Here is a 21269-nt window from a genome sequence, read left to right on the forward strand (position 1 = left end):
CACATACCCCTTTCTCTTTTTCTGCCAATCCCTATGGCTAGATCCAAACCTGCTACCAAAAACATGCTCATGGCAGTGGCTTTAAGGGACAGGAATCACCACAGAAGAACACATGCACTTGGGCGGGCGTCTCCTGCAACTCATTGACAGAATATGCCTATGGTGATTTTTCTCAAAAGAACTTGTCAGATTAAAATTATAAATGACTCAAAACTGCTGGTATCTGTTTCAACTGGCTGTTAGGGTGGTCAGGATGTCTAACTTAGGAAGGAGAAAACGACAAAATATCCGGGAATCAACAGACCCTTGCTTGACTTGACGTTCTTGACTAAAATTAACTCCTAACTTGATGGACTGGAGGCAGTATCATCTGCTTATTCTATTGAGAAATAAAAGAGAAATCAAACAACAACAAAACATATTTCTGAAACAGTATTCCCTGGGTTCAAAGCTAAGTTATAAATTCTGAAATAGAACATGCTTACTATGGTTAACAGACAGGAACCATGTACAAATTTAGCAACAACTCATCATATTAGATATCGGGACCTTTGGCACTGGCATTTTCCTGTATCGTTTCAGAGTGTACTGGTAAAGATGGTAGACGAAATCTAATCTGTTAAAGTCCATGTCCCAAACAGAACTGCACTTCTAAAATAGCCTCAGCAGAAACAACATCATCTTTTCACACTTATTTTTAAGGAACCGGGGAAACATTTTAAAAGAAATAGTACATCAAGTATGTTCAGGAGTGAGAATGAGCTTCAATAGAAAGTCAGTAACACCTGCAACATGTATACTTAGGGAAACCTTAAGAGCAATATGCTGACAGGGAACTCTGTGCAGTGCTATGTGCCAGCCTGGATGGGAGCAGGCTTCAAGGGAGGATGGACACATGTATGTGTATGGCTGAGTCCCTTCCCTGTTCACCTGAAACTATCACAACATTGTTAATCAGCTATGCCCCAATACAAAATAAAAAGTTCAAAGGAAAAAAAAAACAAGAGTAATGTGCTCACAGTTAAGAAGGGAAAGAAACACCACAACCTATATCCAATACTGTCCATCTTTTGGAGCCAGCACTAAAACTTAGCTTCCTTTTTTTTGTTTGTTTTAAATATGCAAGCCAGCAAGTTGACTCTTCCTAATGTGTGTTTTTTACATGGCAGTTCCCGTTCAGGACATGAGACTCCAAGCAGTGTAACTGGCTCTACTACCCTGGAGCATAAGGAACAGAAACAAGAACAAGACAACCCAGGCAGGGCTGAAAGGTTCTCACAAAAATGTAGGATATGAGTAGTTCATAGCCCAACTGCAAATAGTTTCCCAAATTGCTTCACCTTCGCCTTTGAATCTGGAATGAACCAACCAGCTGGTATCACAAAAAGTCCTAATGACGTTGGGAAGAGGGGACAGGAGATTAATACTAATTACTGAGTTAGTATTTCAGTCCTGAAAAGAACAAAACCAAAAGTTATTTCCTGGCATCAACTTGAACTATGGGAAGGCATAGTGGTAGTGCAAAGGGGAAAAAAAAAAAAAAGAAACCAACACTCTGAATTATTTGGAAACTTCATGCCAATTCCATTTTCATAGCTTTCTCCCACTAAAAATTTTACCCAGTATGAGTAATAATGCTACATAAGTAACTAAACCTTTCAGAAATAAACCCAAAATTTTGAGTTGGGTCTTTTGTGTAGGCTCTTTCTTTTCCCGTTTCCTTTCTCAGCTGTCTGCCTGCTAATAAGACAAATTCTTGGCAGGAACATAGAAGGTATCCAGACATTTGGATGAATTAGACAAAGAAAGTCTAAGTGAATAAACCATGGCACTCAGAAATAAAGCAGTCTTTTAAAAACAAAGAGCCAAAACAGAGGCTAAGTAATATAATGCTTTCTGATAAAGAAATTCACTTTTTAGAAAATGAGATACACATAGTTCTCAATGATCATTAAGGCAATATTCTAAATTAGTGTCTTTCAGATCAAGCTGAGATAGTAATTTCTAAACAATACCATTACACTCGTTTCATATACAGTACTTTAACAGACTTAAGTTTCATATTATAATCAATACATGGATAATTACTTACTTGCTTCCTTTTGTAATGAGCAAAATGAGAGAGGCCTAGAACAGTGGCAAGAGCACCTCCTCCAACAAGAACAGTCCCTTTCACTGCCTTTTGAAATGCCATTTCTTAGCCTAAAAGGCAAAAAAAAAAAAGGAAACAAAAAAGTTGAGATTTTTATCACATAATAATTTAATAATAAAAAGAAACTGTATAGATTATGAAATTATGTTAAACTAGAAAGAAAAACAAACCATAATGAATTTATTAACATACCAATTTGTATACCACAATTCAAAACCAACACACAAAAAACCCTAGGAAACTGACAACATAAAAGTTACCATCCAACAGAAATTACAAAAAGGAAAATTCAGAGACAACTGAGGATATTTAAATAGTATAAAGTCAAGAGAGCTGTGAAAAGAAATGTCATTGTGTGTCTGACAAAACTGCAAGCTGTACTTGCGAATTTGTTCAACCACTAATCCCCTCCACAAAAAAGAACTAGTCGAAGTCTTCTGTCATTCAACATCACAATGAACCTCATGCCTGCTCCGCATTCTTTGGCAAGTGTTTAATTCCACCCTGGTACAACTCTCTTCCTGAGTTTTCCCCTTCCCAATAAACTTCTCACTAAAACTGAAAGCCAACACACTTAACATTTCTAGTCCTGGAAGAGTCTACACTTTACAGATTAAAAAGTAAAGGAAAACCATGCTTTGACCCTTCTACAAAATGACAGATCCAACAGTGCTATAATTTCTTTCATTAAAGGAACTTTTAAAAGAATGAAAAAGAAGGTTTCTTCTAGTCAGAGTTTGCATGGCACCACAATTTCAATGGGAAACCCTCTAGATCCAGAACTCCTTCATGCTCTCTGTATATTTCTAAATAAAGTCTTGCACTGGGTTAGCTATCGACTTTCTGTCTGCTCATTTGGATTGACGGAATTTCTTGATTTTTTTTTGTTTGTTTCAGGCCTTATACACTCTAACATTCTCCAGAAACCAAAAAAAAAAAAAAAAAATGAAAATTCCACTGAAAAACCTACTCCCTTTTATTATGCTAAACAAACAAAAAAGATAACACTGTGTGATCACTTAAAAAACAATTCTAACTTAGAGTTACTATTGAGCAATTTGACCCGCCTAAGTCTTCCACTTACAGCAGCTGCTGGCACACCCAGTCTTACAGTGGGGCCACCACCCTACTGCCGGATGCGTGAAGTTCTGACCTAGCTAGACTCACACCTTCCACTCTACAGATCTCATGACTCAAGTATTTAATGTGAGGCCAGTTTTAACCTAGGATAGTAAAAAACATACACTGTCTCAATGTAAGTTATGATACAATTAAAATGATTGAGTTCATGTTGAATGAATAGAATTTAGCATAACTATCTTAAAGAATTTCAGTACAGTTTGTAACGATGACTCTACAGTAAAATCCATTTTGGAATACTAAAATTATATATGGAAAAAAATTAGCATTTCTTAAAGTCTTATTGTTTCTCTAATCTTCATTTTTTTTTCCTGACAAACTCCTAAATTCTAAGACTCATCTTTATTTTTAAGATTATCACCAGAAAAATATTTTACATGCATATGTTCTCTGCAGCTGGAGGTCTTTTCTTTTTCACCCCTTCACTGCATCAACTGTCCCCTCTCTCCCAAGTTATACAGAAGAGTTGCTGTATACTGGCTGAGGCTTCCATTCAACATTCAGTCAACCCTAAGCAAAACCTAATGTCCACGATTTTCTGACAGTGAAAACCACAACTTGACCAATTGGGCACCTGTTTGTCACAGCTCAGCATCACCATTCCTAGTATGGCTATAAATGTTCAAATCGGTGCCAATCGATCGCACGATGAAACCCTAGCAGCCCAGAGATAGCATACGATACCCTAATTGGACTAATTGGACTTCCCTAGCACTATGAACAAAGTTAGTGGAGGTGATGGAATTCCAGTTGAGCTATTTCAAATCCTGAAAGACGGATGATGCTGTGAAAGTGCTGCACTCAATATGCCAACAAATTTGGAAAACTCAGCAGTGGCCACAGGACTGAAAAAGGTCAGTTATCATTCCAATCCCAAAGAAAGGCAATGCCAAAGAATGCTCAAACTACCGCACGATTGCACTCATCTCACACGCTACTCTTGCCTGGAAAATCCCATGGATGGAGGAGCCTGGTAGGCTGCAGTCCATGGGGTCGCTAAGAGTCGGACACGACTGAGCGACTTCACTTTCACTTTTCACTTTCATACATTGGACAAGGAAATGGCAACCCACTCCAGTATTCTTGCCTGGAGAATCCCAGGGACAGGGAAGCCTGATGGGCTGCATCTATGGGGTCGCACAGAGTCGGATACGACTGAAGCGACTTAGCAGCAGCAGCACACGCTAGTAAAGTAATGTTCAAAATTCTCCAAGCCAGGCTTTAGCAATACATGAACTGTGACTTCCAGATGTTCAAACTGGTTTTAGAAAAGGCAGAGGAACCAGAGATCAAATTGCCAACATCTGCTGGATCATGGAAAAAGCAAGAGAGTTCCAGAAAAATATCTATTTCTCCTTTATTGACTATGCAAGAGCCTGACTGTGTGGATCACAATAAACTGTGGAAAATTCCGAAAGAGATGGGAATACCAGACCACCTGACCTGCCTCTTGAGAAACCTGTATGCAGGTCAGGAAGCAACAGTTAGAACTGGGCATGGAACAACAGACTGGTTCAAAATAGGTAAAGGAGTATGTCAGGGCTGTATATTGTCACCCTGCTTATTTGACTTCTATGCAGAGTACATCATGAGAAACGCTGGGCTGGGGGAAGGACAAGCTGGAATCAAGATTGCCGGGAGAAATATCAATAACCTCAGATATGCAGATGACACCACCCTTATGACAGAAAGTGAAGAAGAATTGAAGAGCCTTTTGATCAAAGTGAAAGAGGAGAGTGAAAAAGTTGGCTTTAAGCTCAACAGTCAGAAAACGAAGATCATGGCATCTGGTCCCATCACTTCATGGCAAATAGATGGGGAAACAGTGGAAACAGTGGCTGACTTTATTTTTTTGGGCTCCAAAATCACTGCAGATGGTGACTGCAGCCATGAAATTAAAAGACGCTTACTCCTTGGAAAGTTATGACCAACCTAGATGGCATATTAAAAAGCAGAGACATTACTTTGCCAACAAAGGTTCGTCTAGTCAAGGCTATGGTTTTTCCAGTGGTCATGTATGGATATGAGAGTTGGACTATAAAGAAGGTTGAGCGCTGAAGAATTGATGCTTTTGAACTGTGGTGTTGGAGAAGACTCTTGAGAGTCCCTTGGACTGCAAGAAGATCTAACCAGTCCATCCTAAAGGAGATCAGTCCTGGGCGTTTTTTGGAAGGACTTATGTTGAAGCTGAAACTCCAATACTTTGGCCACCTGATGCGAAGAGTTGACTCATTGGAAAAGACCCTGATGCTGGGAAAGATTGAGGGAAGGAGGAGAATGGGGATGACAGAGGATGAGATGGTTGGATGGCATCACCGACTCAATGGACATGTGTTTGGGTGAACTCCAGGAGTTGGTGATGGACAGGGAGGCCTGGCATGCTGCGGTTCATGGGGTCGCAAAGAGTCAGACAGGACTTAGCAACTGAACTGAACTGAACTGAACTGAACAATTAGAAACACAGAATAGAGACCTAGTTCTATTTACCTGAAAAATGCCAGTGCCCATCCCACACAGATAGCAGCCTGGCGGTGGCTTGGATATGAGTTTGACAGGTGGTTGACTTTAGCTCAGTATCACTGCTTCTGTCTTCTTGATAACATCATTGATGACCTCACAAAGGACACCACACATCAAAATAGCCAACTAAGGGACGTTATACAACACAGTCATCAAGGGTCTCAGCAGAAGTGGTCATTCAGTCAAGTCTGGGGTTAGCTTTTCCAATTGTGTAGGTCCTCACATTCCCTGCTCACCTTATTAAATTGCCTCAATTTGATTTTCCTGAAACCAAAACTTGCTAAGGAGAATTATCTTCATGGATTTTCTCAGTGAGCCACAAATACTACAGGAAAACTGCTTTGACATATTATTTTGCGGAATTAGTGATAATTGGCTATAATAAAAAGTTTCTTTTTTCAGTATTTTCATAAAATAACTATGCTGAAGTAATATTATTATTTCTATTGTGATCAAATGTATCCATAAGATAATCTAAGTAGTAAGATTTTAATTTGTAACAAATTAAGTCACTCTTAGAGATAATTCAAAAATAAAAACATAGAAGCAGTCAATTTTACCTGGCTCTCCTAAGATGATGATAATCATCACTGTCATTATCATCATTATTAATGTTATAATGACAATAGCTGCCATTTACCGACTTATTTGTTAGGTAATAGGTACCATGATTTTCATTCTTTACATAGATCAGCTCTTATCACCCTCACAACATCCTACTTTAATAAAGAGGCACTTGCAGTTCGAAGGGAATAGGAGATTTGTACTAGGCTAGCACAGTAAGTGACAAAACCACAACTTAATTTTTGTTCTTAATCATGAGGTGGTTCTGCCCTGGCTTTGCTCTGAAAAGGTAACTGCTCCCCAAGACTCACACCATATTTTGCTATTATTCCTCCAAGAAGACCCTATTCTCAAGCATTTACCCAAAGTGTACAGAGCCTCAACATTAGGGTTTCTCTAAGGCAATGAAGAAGCCTCTGACAAAATACTACTAGTATTAGTACTACTAGTAACCTGCCAGATAAGGTAAAACTGTTTTAATGTTCAAAGAAAGCAATGCAACACCAGATTAAAAACCATAAGCTGTGAGCTACTTGTACCCATTTACATTCCATTATTAAAAAAAAAGTTTTCACAATGATTACAAAGAGGAAAAGATTACTGTCTTCTACATAAAAGCTGCAACCAGGAAGCTAGCAAAGACTGGGAACAAAAATGCCAATAACACCTATTGCAACTAAAAGTGTGAGGAAACCAGAGGTAAAAAAGAAAACCAGAGGTAGAAAAACCATCCAAAAATAAAATTATCTTAGTTATCAGAGCATGATGTCCAGGTTTAATAGCCTATGAATAAATCATATATATGTTGACTCAGGACTGGCTCCTGTATTTGCACAGATCAGTGCCAGCCCTCTAATTCTTGCAAGGAGAACACTAGGCCAACTAAAAAAAAAAACCCTAACTAAAGTTACTCAACTAAATCTATCTGTGAGTTTATCAACTGCCCTCCAGGAACTTATAATGAATTTGAAAGCTTAAATAACAAAATCTGTCTTATTACTGTCTTATAACTAGTTGTCCTACACTGAATGTTATTCATACTCTGATAGACAAAAGACTCTGAATAGCCAAAGCAATCTTGAGAAAGAAGAACAAAGCTGAAAGCATCCCAATTTCTGATTTCAAGCTATATTACAAATCTATTGTAATTAAAACAATATGGTACTGGCATAAAAAGAAATACATTGGTAAACAGAACAGAATACAGAGCCCAGAAATAAACCCATGCATACCTGGTGAATTAATTCAGAAGAGAAGATACTTGAACAGGCTCTTTAAGAAAAAAGGATTTGGAGGGGAGTGAGTATGGGCAGGTCTGGACTGAGAAAGATCTGGAGGAGAAAGAGGAACCTCATGGTAAAATTCAGGAGGCATGCAAGATGTTATCTGGTTTGCCTGCAGATGATGTTCATTTGGAAATGAGGTTTCCAAAAAAAGCTCACAGCAAGAGATAAGAAGACTCTGTACATGTGAATAAGGTATTTTTCTATGATATTCTGTTGATCATGAGCTGAGACTGCAGATGAGCGAAGCAAGCTGCTGCATCGCATGACTTATGAAGAATGTTCAAGTAAATTGTTGTGTTGAAGCATATGATGAAGACTGAGGGACCAAGTGGAAGGCAGTAATAGTTCCCACATGAGAAGATGAAAGTCTGGTTTAGGACAACATCAAAAAGTACACAGACAATGATACTTTGCACAAATCTGACAACATCAAAAAATACAAATGCAGACAATGATGCTTTGCAGAAATCTGACAAGGGATTGTGGAAGGAAACAGGAAGAGACTGAATGGCATAAGGGGCTTTAGCCTGGGTAACTGGGGACTTTCCCAACATTACAACATTAAGAATAAGAAAGCGTAGCAAGTTTAAGGGAGAAGAGGAGCTCATTTGGAACCAAAGATATTTAAGATCTTGACAGAACACCTAACAGAAAACTGCAAACAGATAGGTGGGTCTCAAACTCAAATGAGTCTTCAGAGCTAAAGCTATGGTGTGGGGAATCTTCTGCCTAGAACTGACAGATAGACAAACCCGCTACAAAATAAAATGTACTTACTGCCAGCAAAACAAAAACTGGACTTGCTACTTCTCAAAGTTTGCTGACCCATGCTTTGAGCTAACCCTGCACCTTTTCTGGCACAGAATTCCTGGCTGTCCTTGTAGGACTCCCATTATAGACAGTTGAGTGACTTCAACAGTGAACACAACTGCTCGGATATTATCTTAGATAGCCTGAGAGCTCACCACTTCTGCTTCCTCCTGTTCAAAGGTAAGGCTACTCTGCCAGTGAAATCATGCATTTAAATAACTTGACCACACACTTGAGATTTAAAAACAAGAAATAACCATCCAGTGAAAAAGGCTGAGGTTCCTCTCGGCAACTACTCACAAGAGAATTTATTCCAGAACGAAAGCACACTTCCTGGCCCCTAAATTCTCAAAATACAATCTTCAAACTCTTCTCCCTGTTTTCCAGTCCTAGCTTCTCTCTTAATTTAGCATAAATAAAAATCTCTCCAAAAAGAGTCTTCCTCCTCTACGGAGGAAGTCCTGGGTCCCTTCACTTCTACAAAAACTCCTATCTTCCTTCCTAATCTCCAGGCTCTACATTAATTTAAGAAAAACTGAGGCATCTTAGGGTTTTCACTCTTAGGCTAGTACAGATGCAAAAATACTTCTCTGCATCCATTTTAAGAGTGATCAGTGTGGGCAGTGGGGAGTGGAGAGGATAGCTCAAAGAGCATTTTTTTCAGAAGAGTCATTGCAACCACAAGCACCGTGGTCCCTGGAACACGTGTTCTCTCGCAAGATATAAAGGTATTCCATGCACTTCTGATCACTGAACAGAGAACCTCAGATGAACAAGGCATTTAAAACATAAAACAAAACTCCCAGCATGTAACCTAGATGTAGCGTGTACTACTTCACCCGCCCTTTACCTAAGCAGATGCAGGTCCAAAGGCAGCAAGAAGCTCCTGACACTTCAGTTGCGCAGCCACCACCCCACCTTGTAGCTGTGCGTAGAAAGCCTCCCCCTCACCTACTTTGAGCCATGACACTATGTCAAACCCACAGATGGCAAAAGTCAGAAAGCCAGGCCTCAAGGTCTACCTGCACACAAATTCAGGAACTTAAGGGAGAAAGGTGCATGATTCTTAGTAAATAAGGCCTCATCAGAGGAACTCCTACACAGCAAGTCTAGAATCATAGCAGTTGACCGACCGCAAGTCCACAGCAAAATGGAAGAAGAGGGAGCGAGCACAAAAGCACCTTCCCACCCAAGCAGTTTTAACTATAAAAGTCAAGATTTGGAGGGTTGCTTTAAACTAGCCATGTTTCAACAAAGCAGACCCTTTACTCTTACAATTGATTTGAGAGCAAATGTCATGCATACTTTCCCATAAGAAAGAACATCATGGTTTAGGTACACCAAGCACAAACTGATAAAGAACTTACACGCAAACCAATCAAAGCACATCATGTACTAGCACCTCTTTCCCCAAGGTTGACTTTCCAGAAAGGAGAATGATTAACACTCTGCCTACAAACAGATCCTCCCCAGCCAAGCAGAGAGGCACTTCTGCACACATACATCTCACAGAGCAGCCTGTGATCCCTCTAGAAACAGGCAGCCCTCAAGTGTCCTTGAAAGCTGTCAGACGTAAATGAACAACACAGTCAATATCAGGGGCCCATCAACCTGTTCTCTGGAAACAAAGATGAGCCCAAGCCTATAACCTGAAAATGAACTGCTCTTTTTTCGGTTGCTTTAAACGTTTTTGAAAAGGATTTAGGCCAAGTCTGGATAGAAAACGGACCCAAGGGTTATCCACAAAAGACTATCCCAAAGGAAATAAGTGAATGGATAAAATCCTGAAAAAACAGGGAATACTTAAGTATCTTCACCTTCTTCTCTAGATTTGCCTTTATTTTGTGCATTAGTTCAGTTCAGTTCAGTTGCTCAGTCGTGTCTGACTCTTTGCAACGCCATGAATCGCAGCACGCCAGGCCTACCTGTCCATCACCAACTCCCAGAGTTTACTCAAACTCATGTCCATCAAGTCGATGATGCCATCCAGCCATCTCATCCTCTGTCGTCCCCTTCTCTTCCTCCCCCAATCCCTCCCAGTATCAGGGTCTTTTCCAATGAGTCAACTCTTCGCATGAGGTGGCCAAAGGACTGGAGTTTCAGCTTCAACATCAGTCCTTCCAATGAACACCCAGGACCGATCTCCTTTAGAATGGACTGGTTGGATCTCCTTGCAGTCCAAGGGACTCTCAAGAGTCTTCTCCAACACCACAGTTCAAAAGCATCAATTCTTCTGCACTCAGCTTTCTTTATAGTCCAATTCTCACATCCATACATGGCCACTGGAAAAACCATAGCCTTGACTAGACGGACCTTTGTTGGCAAAGTAATGTCTCTGCTTTTCAATATGCTATCTAGGTTGGTCATAACTTTCCTTCCAAGGAGTAAGCGTCTTTTAATTTCATGGCTGAAATCACCATCTGCAGTGATTTTGGAGCCCAGAAAAATAAAGTCAGCCACTGTTTTCACTGTTTCTCCATCTATTTCCCATGAAGTGATGGGACCGGATGCCATGATCTTAGTTTTCTGAATGTTGAGCTTTAAGCCAAGTTTTTCACTCTCCACTTTCACTTTCATCAAGAGGCTTTTTAGTTCCTCTTCACTTTCTGCCATAATAGTGGTGTCATCTGCATATCTGAGGTTATTGATATGTCTCCTGGCAATCTTGATTCCAGCTTGTCCTTCCTCCAGTCCAGTGTTTCTCATGATGTACTCTGCATATAAGTTAAATAAACAGGGTGACAATATACAGCCTTGATGTACTCCTTTTCTCTGTTGTTCCATGGCCAGTTCTAACTGTTGCTTTCTGACCTGCATTTAGGCTTCTCAAAAGGCAGGTCAGGTGGTCTGGTATTCCCATCTCTTTCAGAATTTTCCACAGTTTATTGTGATCCACACAGTCAAAGGCTTTGACATAGTCAATAAAGCAGAAATAGATGTTTTTCTGGAACTCTCTTGCTATTTCCATGATCCATTGGATGTTGGCAATTTCATCTCTGGTTCCTCTGCCTTTCCTAAAACCAGCTTGAACATCTGGAAGTTCACGGTTCACGTATTGCTGAAGCCTGGCTTGGAGAATTTTGAGCATTACTTTACCAGCATGTGAGATGAGTGCAATTGTGCAGTAGTTTGAGCATTCTTTGGCATTGCCTTTCTTTGGGATTGGAATGATAACTGACCTTTTCCAGTCCTGTGGCCATTGCTGAGTTTTCCAAATTTGCTGGCATATTGAGTGCAGCACTTTCACAGCATCACCTTTTAGGATTTGAAATAGCTCAACTGGAATTCCATCACCTCCAATAGCTTTGTTCGTAGTGATGCTTTCTAAGGCCCACTTGACTTCACATTCCAGGATGTCTGGCTCTAGGTGAGTGATCACACCATCGTGATTATCTGGGTCATGAAGATCTTTTTTGTACAGTTCTTCTGTGTATTCTTGCCACCCCTTCTTAATATCTTCTGCTTCTGTTAGGCCCATACCATTTCTGTCCTTTATTGAGCCCATCTTAGCATGAAATGTTAGATATATTTTTTTCCATAAGCCAAAAAACAATAATAACAATGAAAAAACTATAGTTGTAAAAAATACACACACTGAATAAGATATCAAAGGACAAACAAAAAGATTTTTCTGAAATCATTGAGAAAAGCATTCTCCTGGAAAAGAAGATAAATGAAAGAAGCATGTCAAAGTCAGCAGAAAATTTAGAAATAAAATAAATCCTCAGTCTCTGGATGTCCAAAATTTTGGCTATGGCGGATGAGTAAGCTTAGGCAATGTTCACATGCCTAGCACAGCATCCAACCCTAGCTTGGCCCTTGTCTTTCACATCCTCTCTAAAAGTCAGAGTACTTTAGGGCAGGGCAGGTTCCATTTCCAATCAGTTTCCCCAGGAAATCCCTTGCCAGTGGGTCTAACCCAAAAGATGGGAAAAGAAAATGAAGGGAGAGCATTTTAAGAAAGACCAAAGAGGGATTTCCTGGTGGTTGGTGGTTAAGATCCTGCGCTTCCACTGCAAGGGGGTGCAGGTACCATCCCTGATCCCTGGTCAGGGAACTAAGCTCTCACATGCTGGGGAGATGGGAGGGATCAGGTAACAAAAGAGAAAATGAAAGAAGACAAACACTATAATATCTATATCGGTCCATAGAGCTGCCAGAAGGTACTTTGGAAATGATTTCTACTAGTCTCTCCGGGGCACCTTTAGGTCAACTGTAACACTTTAGAACAAACACAACACACAGCTACAGATGACTCAGAAAGAGGTTAGCCTAGGACCACCCTTCCAGGTCAACGGAGGGCAGGCGCCTGGAAGCTTGACAGAAGGAGTTGGCACAGAAAAGAGGTTGAGCTGGTTTCAGAGGTTCAAATCAGAATTTAAGAAATGTAAGCAAAAGGCACCTCTCCCAAAAAGAGAGAGAAAATAAGGTCAACCATTTAAAATGAGCCAGTTAGAAACCTCTGTTTATAAAAATTAAACTCAAAACATTATCACATGAATTCTTTTGGTGTAATTTTTTTTTAATTTAAAATGCAATGCCACAACCAATTAAAGCATTTATTTCACAAAGTCCTCTAAAACAAAAACATATCGAAAGGGAAGAGAGCCCCAGAGGAACAGGACGATACATGCTCACACTCAAGCTGTCACTTATTATGTTAAGATCTGACTTAAAAAAAAATAAATAGGGCTTCCAAGACAGCTTCCATATTGTGTATTTATGCCTTCTGCCATTTCTAAAATGCATACCAATAATACAGAGTCACAAATTTGACCCTTTTCTCTAATTTTCATAAGGTTCACTGTAGAATTACAAGAAATCAATGAAGTCCATCTCAGCTAACAATAGCATTACATTCATTAAATGCAAATGATTGTAGCTTAATTCATAATGGGATAATTTCCATTATATCTGCTTCCCATAGAATTGCTATCAAAAATCATAAAAAAACTACAGTTAGTTCATGTAGGTGAACTTGTTTTCCATTTTAAATTCAGTGTAAAACCAAAAGTAACAGATATTTCTATCATCTTAGATACGTTAATGGATTTTTTGTTTACTGCTGTAAAATCCTATCATTGATTTTCCATAAAAATATATGATTGCCTCTTTGTTTACCAAATATGTAATTTAAGGTAATCTTGAGAGGCATAATATAAAATGTCCCTTATAAGAAAGTCTAAAGTGTTCCTTCCCCAAAATGCCCACCTCTTATAAAGACACAGTCAGCTGAAGGAATTGGGCAGACAGGATGCCTACTATGAAATAACAATCTCGTTTTTATGTGTCAACTAAGAAATGCCTCACTTAAAAAAACTTTAATTCTATCTTGAAGAAGAACAAATGTTATCAATCAATCACACACACAAAAAAAGTTCTTTAGGCAAACAGGCCACACTCATCCTGTGCTTCTTGCAAGCTTTCTGACCCTTTGCTGACTTTGTTGTTGGGTTAGGAAAACGATTCACATTTCTCTAGCAGTACAAACCGCCTTTTTTTTAGATTGTACATGTTGTTATAGAGTCTACTTAAGTAATTAAGACAAGAAAAAATCCTTTACTTTGTTACAGAATAAACTGCAAATCCAACAACAGAGCTCAAAATGTCTTTACACTAAAATATATCATCAAGCCTCTCAACCAGATTTATTATAAACATAACCGTTTTTGAAGTAATCACAATCATGGCTGTTGATTACACACCCTAAAACATCTCATAAGAAAACATCTATTTCACCTTATAAATAAATGTACTTTATTAAAAATGTTTTAGATATCCTAAAATAGTGCACAGGCACTGTGATTCAAATAAGGCAGTTTTTAACACATATAGGGCTTCCTTGATTGCTCAGTTGGTAAAGAATCCTCCTGCAATGCAGGAGACATGGTTGGATTCCTGGATCAGGAAGATCCCCTGGAGAAAGGATAGGCTACCCACTCCAGTATTCTAGGGCTTCCCTGGAGGCTCAGCTGTTAAAGAATATGCCTGCAATGCAGGAGACTTGGGTTCAATCCCTGGGTTGGGAAGATCCCCTGGAGAAGGGAAATGCTACCCACTCCAGTATTCTGGCCTGGAGAATTCCATGGACTATATAGTCAGAAAAAGTCGGACACGACTGAGCAACTTGCACTTTCACTTAACACATATAGGTGATAAAGAACTTTAATCAAAAGAAATATATCCTAAGAAAATTTCAATTAATTTAGCACGTTCAGAAAAAGAGATTTTGGATCTTACTCAGAGATATATTTCATTGTTACCCAATAGCAAATATTTTTAAGAAATATAGCTCTTTGGTCCGGGCGGCAGAAGCAAGATGAGGAAGGGAGCGTCATCGTTTGGAAAGTGTCAGAATAAGACGCACACGCTGTGCCGCCGCCGTGGCTCTAAGGCCTACCACCTTCAGAAGTGTGGCAAGTGTGGCTACCCTGCCAAGCGAAAGAGAAAGTATAATTGGAGTGCTAAAGCTAAAAGACGAAATACCACCGGGACTGGTCGAATGAGGCACCTAAAAATTGTATACCGCAGATTCAGGCATGGATTCCGTGAAGGAACAACACCTAAACCCAAGCGAGCGGCTGTTGCAGCATCCAGTTCATCTTAAGGATTTCAACGATTAGTCGCACAATAAATGTTCTGGCTTTTAAAATTAAAAAAAAAAAAAAAAAGAAAGAAATATAGCATTATTAATTAGAAAAAGCCATCTATTAAAAACAGGCATTTTTCTAAGACTCAAAAAAATCTTAAAGAAACTTAAGATCATTATTCCTAAGTCTTTTTTTTTTTAATAGCACAGATGTAGAAGGTTTGAGCATCTATCTTCAAATGTTACAAGCACAAACAAAACTTTGAAAAAATAGCTTTTTAACTTCAAAATGTTGATGCCAATTGAGTTAACTCAGCCTTATTCATTATTTTTGTCATCGAATACAAGGAAAATGTGCCAATTCTTTCAAAAGCTATAGTAGCAATTGCATTATATACGTCATTAAAAATGCATTTTAGGAAATACTTGTTGGAGATAATTTATGAAATCCTGAGCTCATAAAATATGACATAAGTTTTATGATAATTAGTTATAGCACAATAATTTCAGCTAATTTAATTTACTTACATTGCAAAAAAAAAAGTTCTAAATTTAATTACAGCTCTATCAATGCATAAGCCATGACTGAGAGTTAAAACAGAGACCAAAGAGTATATGGGGTGGAGAGACCAGTTATTCTGCTTTCTTGAACTGGAGAAGATTCCCAGGAAATAAAGCTAACCACTTTTTACATCCTGTAACCTTTTCTTCCACTACAGCCTGCTGAAATTTGCATTTAAAATTCACTCCCCTACATATCTAATTATCTATTACATGTATAAATCTAACTATCAACAAAGGGTCAAATTACACACAAAAAGAAGAGATGCAAAGAAAATCTAAGATGCACTACCTTGAAATAATCATATATTATTTAGCTTAGCAATGACACTCCTTAAAAATCTCACCCTTAAGGAAATAAGAATCAGACAACAGTAGAGATTGCACTAATTCATATTTCTAACCATTTCTTTCAAAAGTATGGAATGCAAATCATAGAACATTTTGTAAATGCTCTATCCCCTGACCCCTCAAAAAAGGAGAAGAAAAGATAGTAGAGCTTTCATCTATGCAGAAGTAATAAACAAAGCTGTATTTCCATCCCAGTCATCTTGGCTAAAACAGTCTTGGTCATAAGATTTTATTCTCCTCACTTGAATGAGGCGTCCTCATCAAGCCTCTCTTTTTTAGATTTTTCTTTTCTTCTTTAAAAGAACTGGCACATACCCGAAATGGAAAGTTTTCAAGGACCAGATCATAAACAAGCCTAGTCATTAAGCATGAGATACTGTGTACCAACACTACACAGCTAATACCCTAGCATCTGACAGTCTAAATTTTAAACAGCATGCACAGAAAATCAAGGGTTCTTACTCAATATTCTTGCTAAAACTGTCACCCTCCCCCCCCCAAAAAAAAGATGTACACACATTCCAAAAACCACTATATTCTTTTAATTCTTGAAATACCAAGTTAAAAAAGAAAATCACCAATGGATATTCTAGAAGGAGAGATTAAGGAGACTTGCTGTGTAATTCTGTCTATACCATTTACTTGCTTTGTGATTTCAGGCAAATCATTTGAATTTGCTGATCATCACTCCAGCTATAAATGAAGCATCTTCAGAAAATGTACAGATCTATTTTAACTTTAAATTTGTATTATTTTATGGTTTTTCTTCATTCAATAGGCGCGCGGGAAGGGGGTGGGGAGAGCGGGTGGAGACTTTCTGCATTAAAGTTGGTGCTATGTTAATGTTTTATTTTTTTAGCATTGTGGAATGCTTAAGGCTTGCATTCATTCTTTCATCCAATAATTATTTGCTGATCATTTAACATGCACCAGGCACTGAACATACACCCGAGGACAAACAACAAAATTCCCCCTTCCAAGAGCTCACATTTGAATGTGAGCTCACAGTTTTTTTTTTTTTTTAATAAAATGCCTAACTGTTCTGAATTTAAATATTTCATAAATACAGATCACACTTTGTCTTCTTAAGAATATTAAATAAGAATTCAATTATTGATGACTTGGAGCCATCCTTAGGAACTATGTAGACTATGCTCCTAGGGCAATGTCCTCAGGAACAGTTGAATACTATTACTTTACTCAGTGGCTCCAAACCACAAACTGTTCCCATTTAAATTCTACTTGTATCTGCTTTATAAAGTTTTCCTGTTTCTTCCAAACTTTCAAGCTGATGGTAATTTTCCCTTTTGATCTTTGAGCTCTCCAGCTCACTTCTAACTTGTTGCCACCATGGTCAGAAAAGCGACAGCCAAGTTAGCTAAACCCGTATTTAAAATACAAATGAATAACTCTGAGCAAGGCAAAAGGAGCAACTTATTAGCATTCTAGTGCTTGTATTTTCAATATGCTGGCTCTATCTTTCTATTCAAGGGCTTTTTCCTGCTTCCTTCCTTTGTTCTAGCTCAGGGGATGTTACCAGATTAATGTCTGAAGTTTGCAGTACACAGTGTGGATGAAATGAACCACACAAGTCTCTCATGAAGATTAAGAATCTCAAACCATATACAAATACATAGTCCAAGATAAGAAAAAGAAAACTCTTATTTCAATTCTGCCTCATCTGAACAAATTCACACTGCATATACTGAAAAAAAAAAATATGGCAAAACTGTGTGCTTCTGCTCTAGAAACAACTGGAATCTTTGTGCTCTCTTGGATTTAAAGAAAAGTTTACAGATAAATGGGCCAAAAAAGAAGCTATCTGCCACTCCTAAAAAACTTCAAAATTCGTTGATGGAAACTGGTTTATGAAAAACACACCTAACATTGGTATGGGAAAAATAAAAACTGTACACTCTAAGAAAATAACGAAAGCAAGAGTTCAACAAATTCTCAGGACAGTGTCACTGAAGGAATCGCCCAACTAAGAAAGGTGAAAAGAGAGGTGTTCCTTCCCACAACATGGATTTGACTGGGACTGACTGAATGTCTGCTACATCCTCAGCACTGCTCTAGGGGGGCTAGAAATTTTTCTGCTCCCATGGATTGGGAGAAACCTATAAACACATCTAAAAACTGAATATTTTGATAAGTGCTATGAAGAATATGATTAGGTCGGAGAGTGACTTGGGGATCTACATAATTTTTTTCAACTTCTTATTTTGTATTGGGGGACAGCTGATTAACAGTGTTGTGACAGTTTCAGGTGAACAGCAAAGGAAGAGACTCAGCCATATATATACATGTATCCATTCTCCCTTGAACTGCCCTCCTATCCAGGCTGCTATGCAACATTGAGAAGAGTTTCACATGCTATTCAATAGGTCCTTGTTGGTTATCCATTTAAAATATAGCAGCGTGTACACGTCCACTAACTTATCTTCAACAAGTATTTCCTAAAATGCATTTTTAATGACGTATATAATGCAATTGCTACTATAGCTTTTGAAAGAATTGGTACATTTTCCTTGTATTTGATGACAAAAATAATGAATAAGGCTGAGTTAACTCAATTGGCATCAACATTTTGAAGTTAAAAAGCTATTTTTTCCCTAACTATCCCTTTACCTCATCTTTCCCCCACAGCAACCATAAACGCATTCTCTAAGTCTGTGAGTAGGTGGGATCTACTTTAGACAGAATGTCCCTGCAGGTTATTTGGCACAAATATAATCGAAGAGGAAGAGCTACCGCATAGAGCCTTAAGAGAAGGGCCTTCCACACAGAGGGGACAGACATGCAAAGACACACAGGGTGTGTAAGCTTGGCCTCTCTTGGACACTGAAAGGCCACTGCGGGGGCAACGCTGTGAATGATCCAGGCAGTGGGTTCCAGATCAGGTCAGGGAGCCAGACAGGTGCCAAATCACATATGACTTCCTTCCAGCAAGGTGTTTCTTCTGACACGATAGAGACACAAAAATCAGTGGAAGGTCCTAATCAATGCAATGATATGATGGAATTTATACAGACAGAGGAAGGAAAGAAGATGGATCCTAGCTACAGCATAGAGGATGCTCCCCAAGGAAATAAGGGTAACAGCAGTTGCTTATTCGTGAGGACACCATTAGCCCTGTTCATAATAAGCAGGTTAAAGTACGAAAAAAGGATGTAATGGGGAGAGATGGGGGAAGAATTAATAAATCACATAAGAAAATAGTAAAAACTGTAAACCACAATCAAAAATAGGAAAACAAACACTTCAGTGATAATCTTGAATATAAATATCTGTTGAACTCAACACACTTGAAAGACTGTTCCAGCCCATTCAGTCTAACAAGGTGGTTAACAAAGAACAGAGAGTGTCAACTGAGAGAGCTCTCAAACGTCAACAGCAGAAGTCTTTTTTATACTTCTCTTCCCCCTAGGGCTAGGGTATGTTGCAGGTGACTTTCCCCCTCACAACTCATTATATCTTGAACTGATTTTGAACTCATATTGGAAAAGAAGCCCACGTCACATCTCAACACACCGAGGAACTCAGAATATTCCCCACCAACTGCACAGCAGGGCGTTAAGGAGCTGTGTGAAACTTAACTGACACACTGAGTATAGACGTAATAGACAAGAGAGACTGCATATGATTAATTATGGTTATTTATATTTATGGGTATGAATCTTGAAGATGCCTGGCCTCTCCCCATTTTATTTCATAATTTTCCCCCTGCTGGAAACTGAAGAGCAAAAGTCAATTGCCTGAGTGTCGGCATCATACTGGAAACTAAAGGGCCATGCATTTCAATTCCAGCTCAAGAAACACTCTGGCTGAGCACATGTAATTCACCAGACCCCAGTGGGCTAGGCTCACACTGTTGTCAGTCAAAGCACACAACTGATGGAAATCAGCAGAGCACATTAGCAATTTATACTAAACAGCCTCTTCTCAACCGTAAGTTTTGAGATAATGTGAAGTGAAACCCCAAGTTAATCCAAAAAATTTAGCCCATAGTTTGAGCCTGTGATCTTACCACGAGGCTGTCAAGACTTACAAAATTGACTTCCAAAATGGCATTTCGAATAGGTCTCCTAAAACTCCAGCCTCCCCAAACTCCAGCCTCCGACATCAACACAGCGACCTCCAGGCATGACCTCACCCACCGCACTTGCACCCATCTCCTTAGTCATTAGTTTGACGGTGGCCAGAAGCATGGTTTGCTTCTCAGGCTGTCTCCTAAGGCTCTACAGCATCACAGGACAGGCAGTCAGCAACCAGAGCCAGACCTCTACCCCGTGACAATCTCAGCCTCAACAAAGCCACCTGTCCTTTCAAAGTCCTCACATAAGAGATGGAGATCATCTGGACAGTTCCTTTTTTGAGGTATTGCGAGATCCCATAACCCTGGCCTTCTGCTCCCCAGAGCCTCCTGACATTTTTCCCATCTAAACTGGACCACAAGCATAGGTCACTCACTGGGTCCAAATGACTGCAATCCTCTTAACCCATTCAGACTTGAAAAGCAACATTTTTATGCTGGTAATAATTATAAAGGTCTAGAAATTGGTGGACAGTCTTAAATAAGTTACACATTCTAAAATTTCTTGACGGCTTAGGAATTCATTCTTTTTGGGTTAATTATACTCTACATAGAGATGGGGTACCAGGCAGTAGAAAATTAATCATGAAGAGAACAAAAGTAGATAAAATAGTATCTGTGTGTTTCTGTTTTAAAGCATATGTGTGTACACACACACGCGCGAAGGCTAGAAAGACACATCCGAAAATGTTTAAAATCTCATCTTTGAATGGAAGGGCTGAAAGTCATTTTTATTATCTTCTTTATGTGTATTATTTTTTAAATTTCTAAAATGAGCATGTGTTATTCTTGTAATAAGAAAAAAGAACCAATCTAGTGTGTGAATATGCAAGTGAGAGAAAAGTGGAAAAAAAAATAAGGACTCTGAAGAGCACAGTGCAGACAGATAGCTGACATTTGACTAAATCCCCTACAATCTGACCACTACTTGAGTGATTTTACTGTTACACAACTTTTCTCACCTCTAATGAACTAGACAGAGTAAAAGACCCACACAAAGAAAGGAAAAGGATAGTTTGCCTGTAGAATTTATTACAAATCTTGGAATAAGAACTACAAAATATCACAGAATTATCTGCTTCATTCTGAAGTACAGTCTCTACCCTACCTAGGATGAATGTGCCTCAAGCATTGGACACAATTAACTATTTAAGCCTGAATTAAACTACCCCTGAACTAGTTGTGCATATATGGTTAATTTCA

At 38.9% G+C, this 21269-nt stretch overlaps 2 protein-coding genes across 4 annotated transcripts in view; one reads left to right on the forward strand and one right to left on the reverse strand.

Moving 5' to 3' along the window:
- GPD2 (glycerol-3-phosphate dehydrogenase 2) overlaps positions 1-21269 on the reverse strand; it is a 149900-nt gene that overhangs the window by 111832 nt on the left and 16799 nt on the right. For all 3 annotated transcript variants that reach the window (XM_055572521.1, XM_055572520.1, XM_055572519.1), the window contains exon 2: positions 2093-2202. In XM_055572521.1, coding sequence (XP_055428496.1) covers positions 2093-2194 — 102 coding nt within the window. In that variant the 5' untranslated portion in view covers positions 2195-2202. The remainder of the gene's footprint in view (positions 1-2092; positions 2203-21269) is intronic.
- Positions 14792-15151, forward strand: LOC129646413 (60S ribosomal protein L37-like). The gene has a single exon (XM_055572522.1). It carries the CDS (start codon positions 14792-14794, stop codon positions 15077-15079), a length of 288 nt encoding a protein of 95 aa, XP_055428497.1. The 3' UTR covers positions 15080-15151.

This window comes from Bubalus kerabau, chromosome 3, assembly GCF_029407905.1.
Source record: "Bubalus kerabau isolate K-KA32 ecotype Philippines breed swamp buffalo chromosome 3, PCC_UOA_SB_1v2, whole genome shotgun sequence".
Classification (NCBI taxonomy): Eukaryota; Metazoa; Chordata; class Mammalia; order Artiodactyla; family Bovidae; genus Bubalus; species Bubalus kerabau.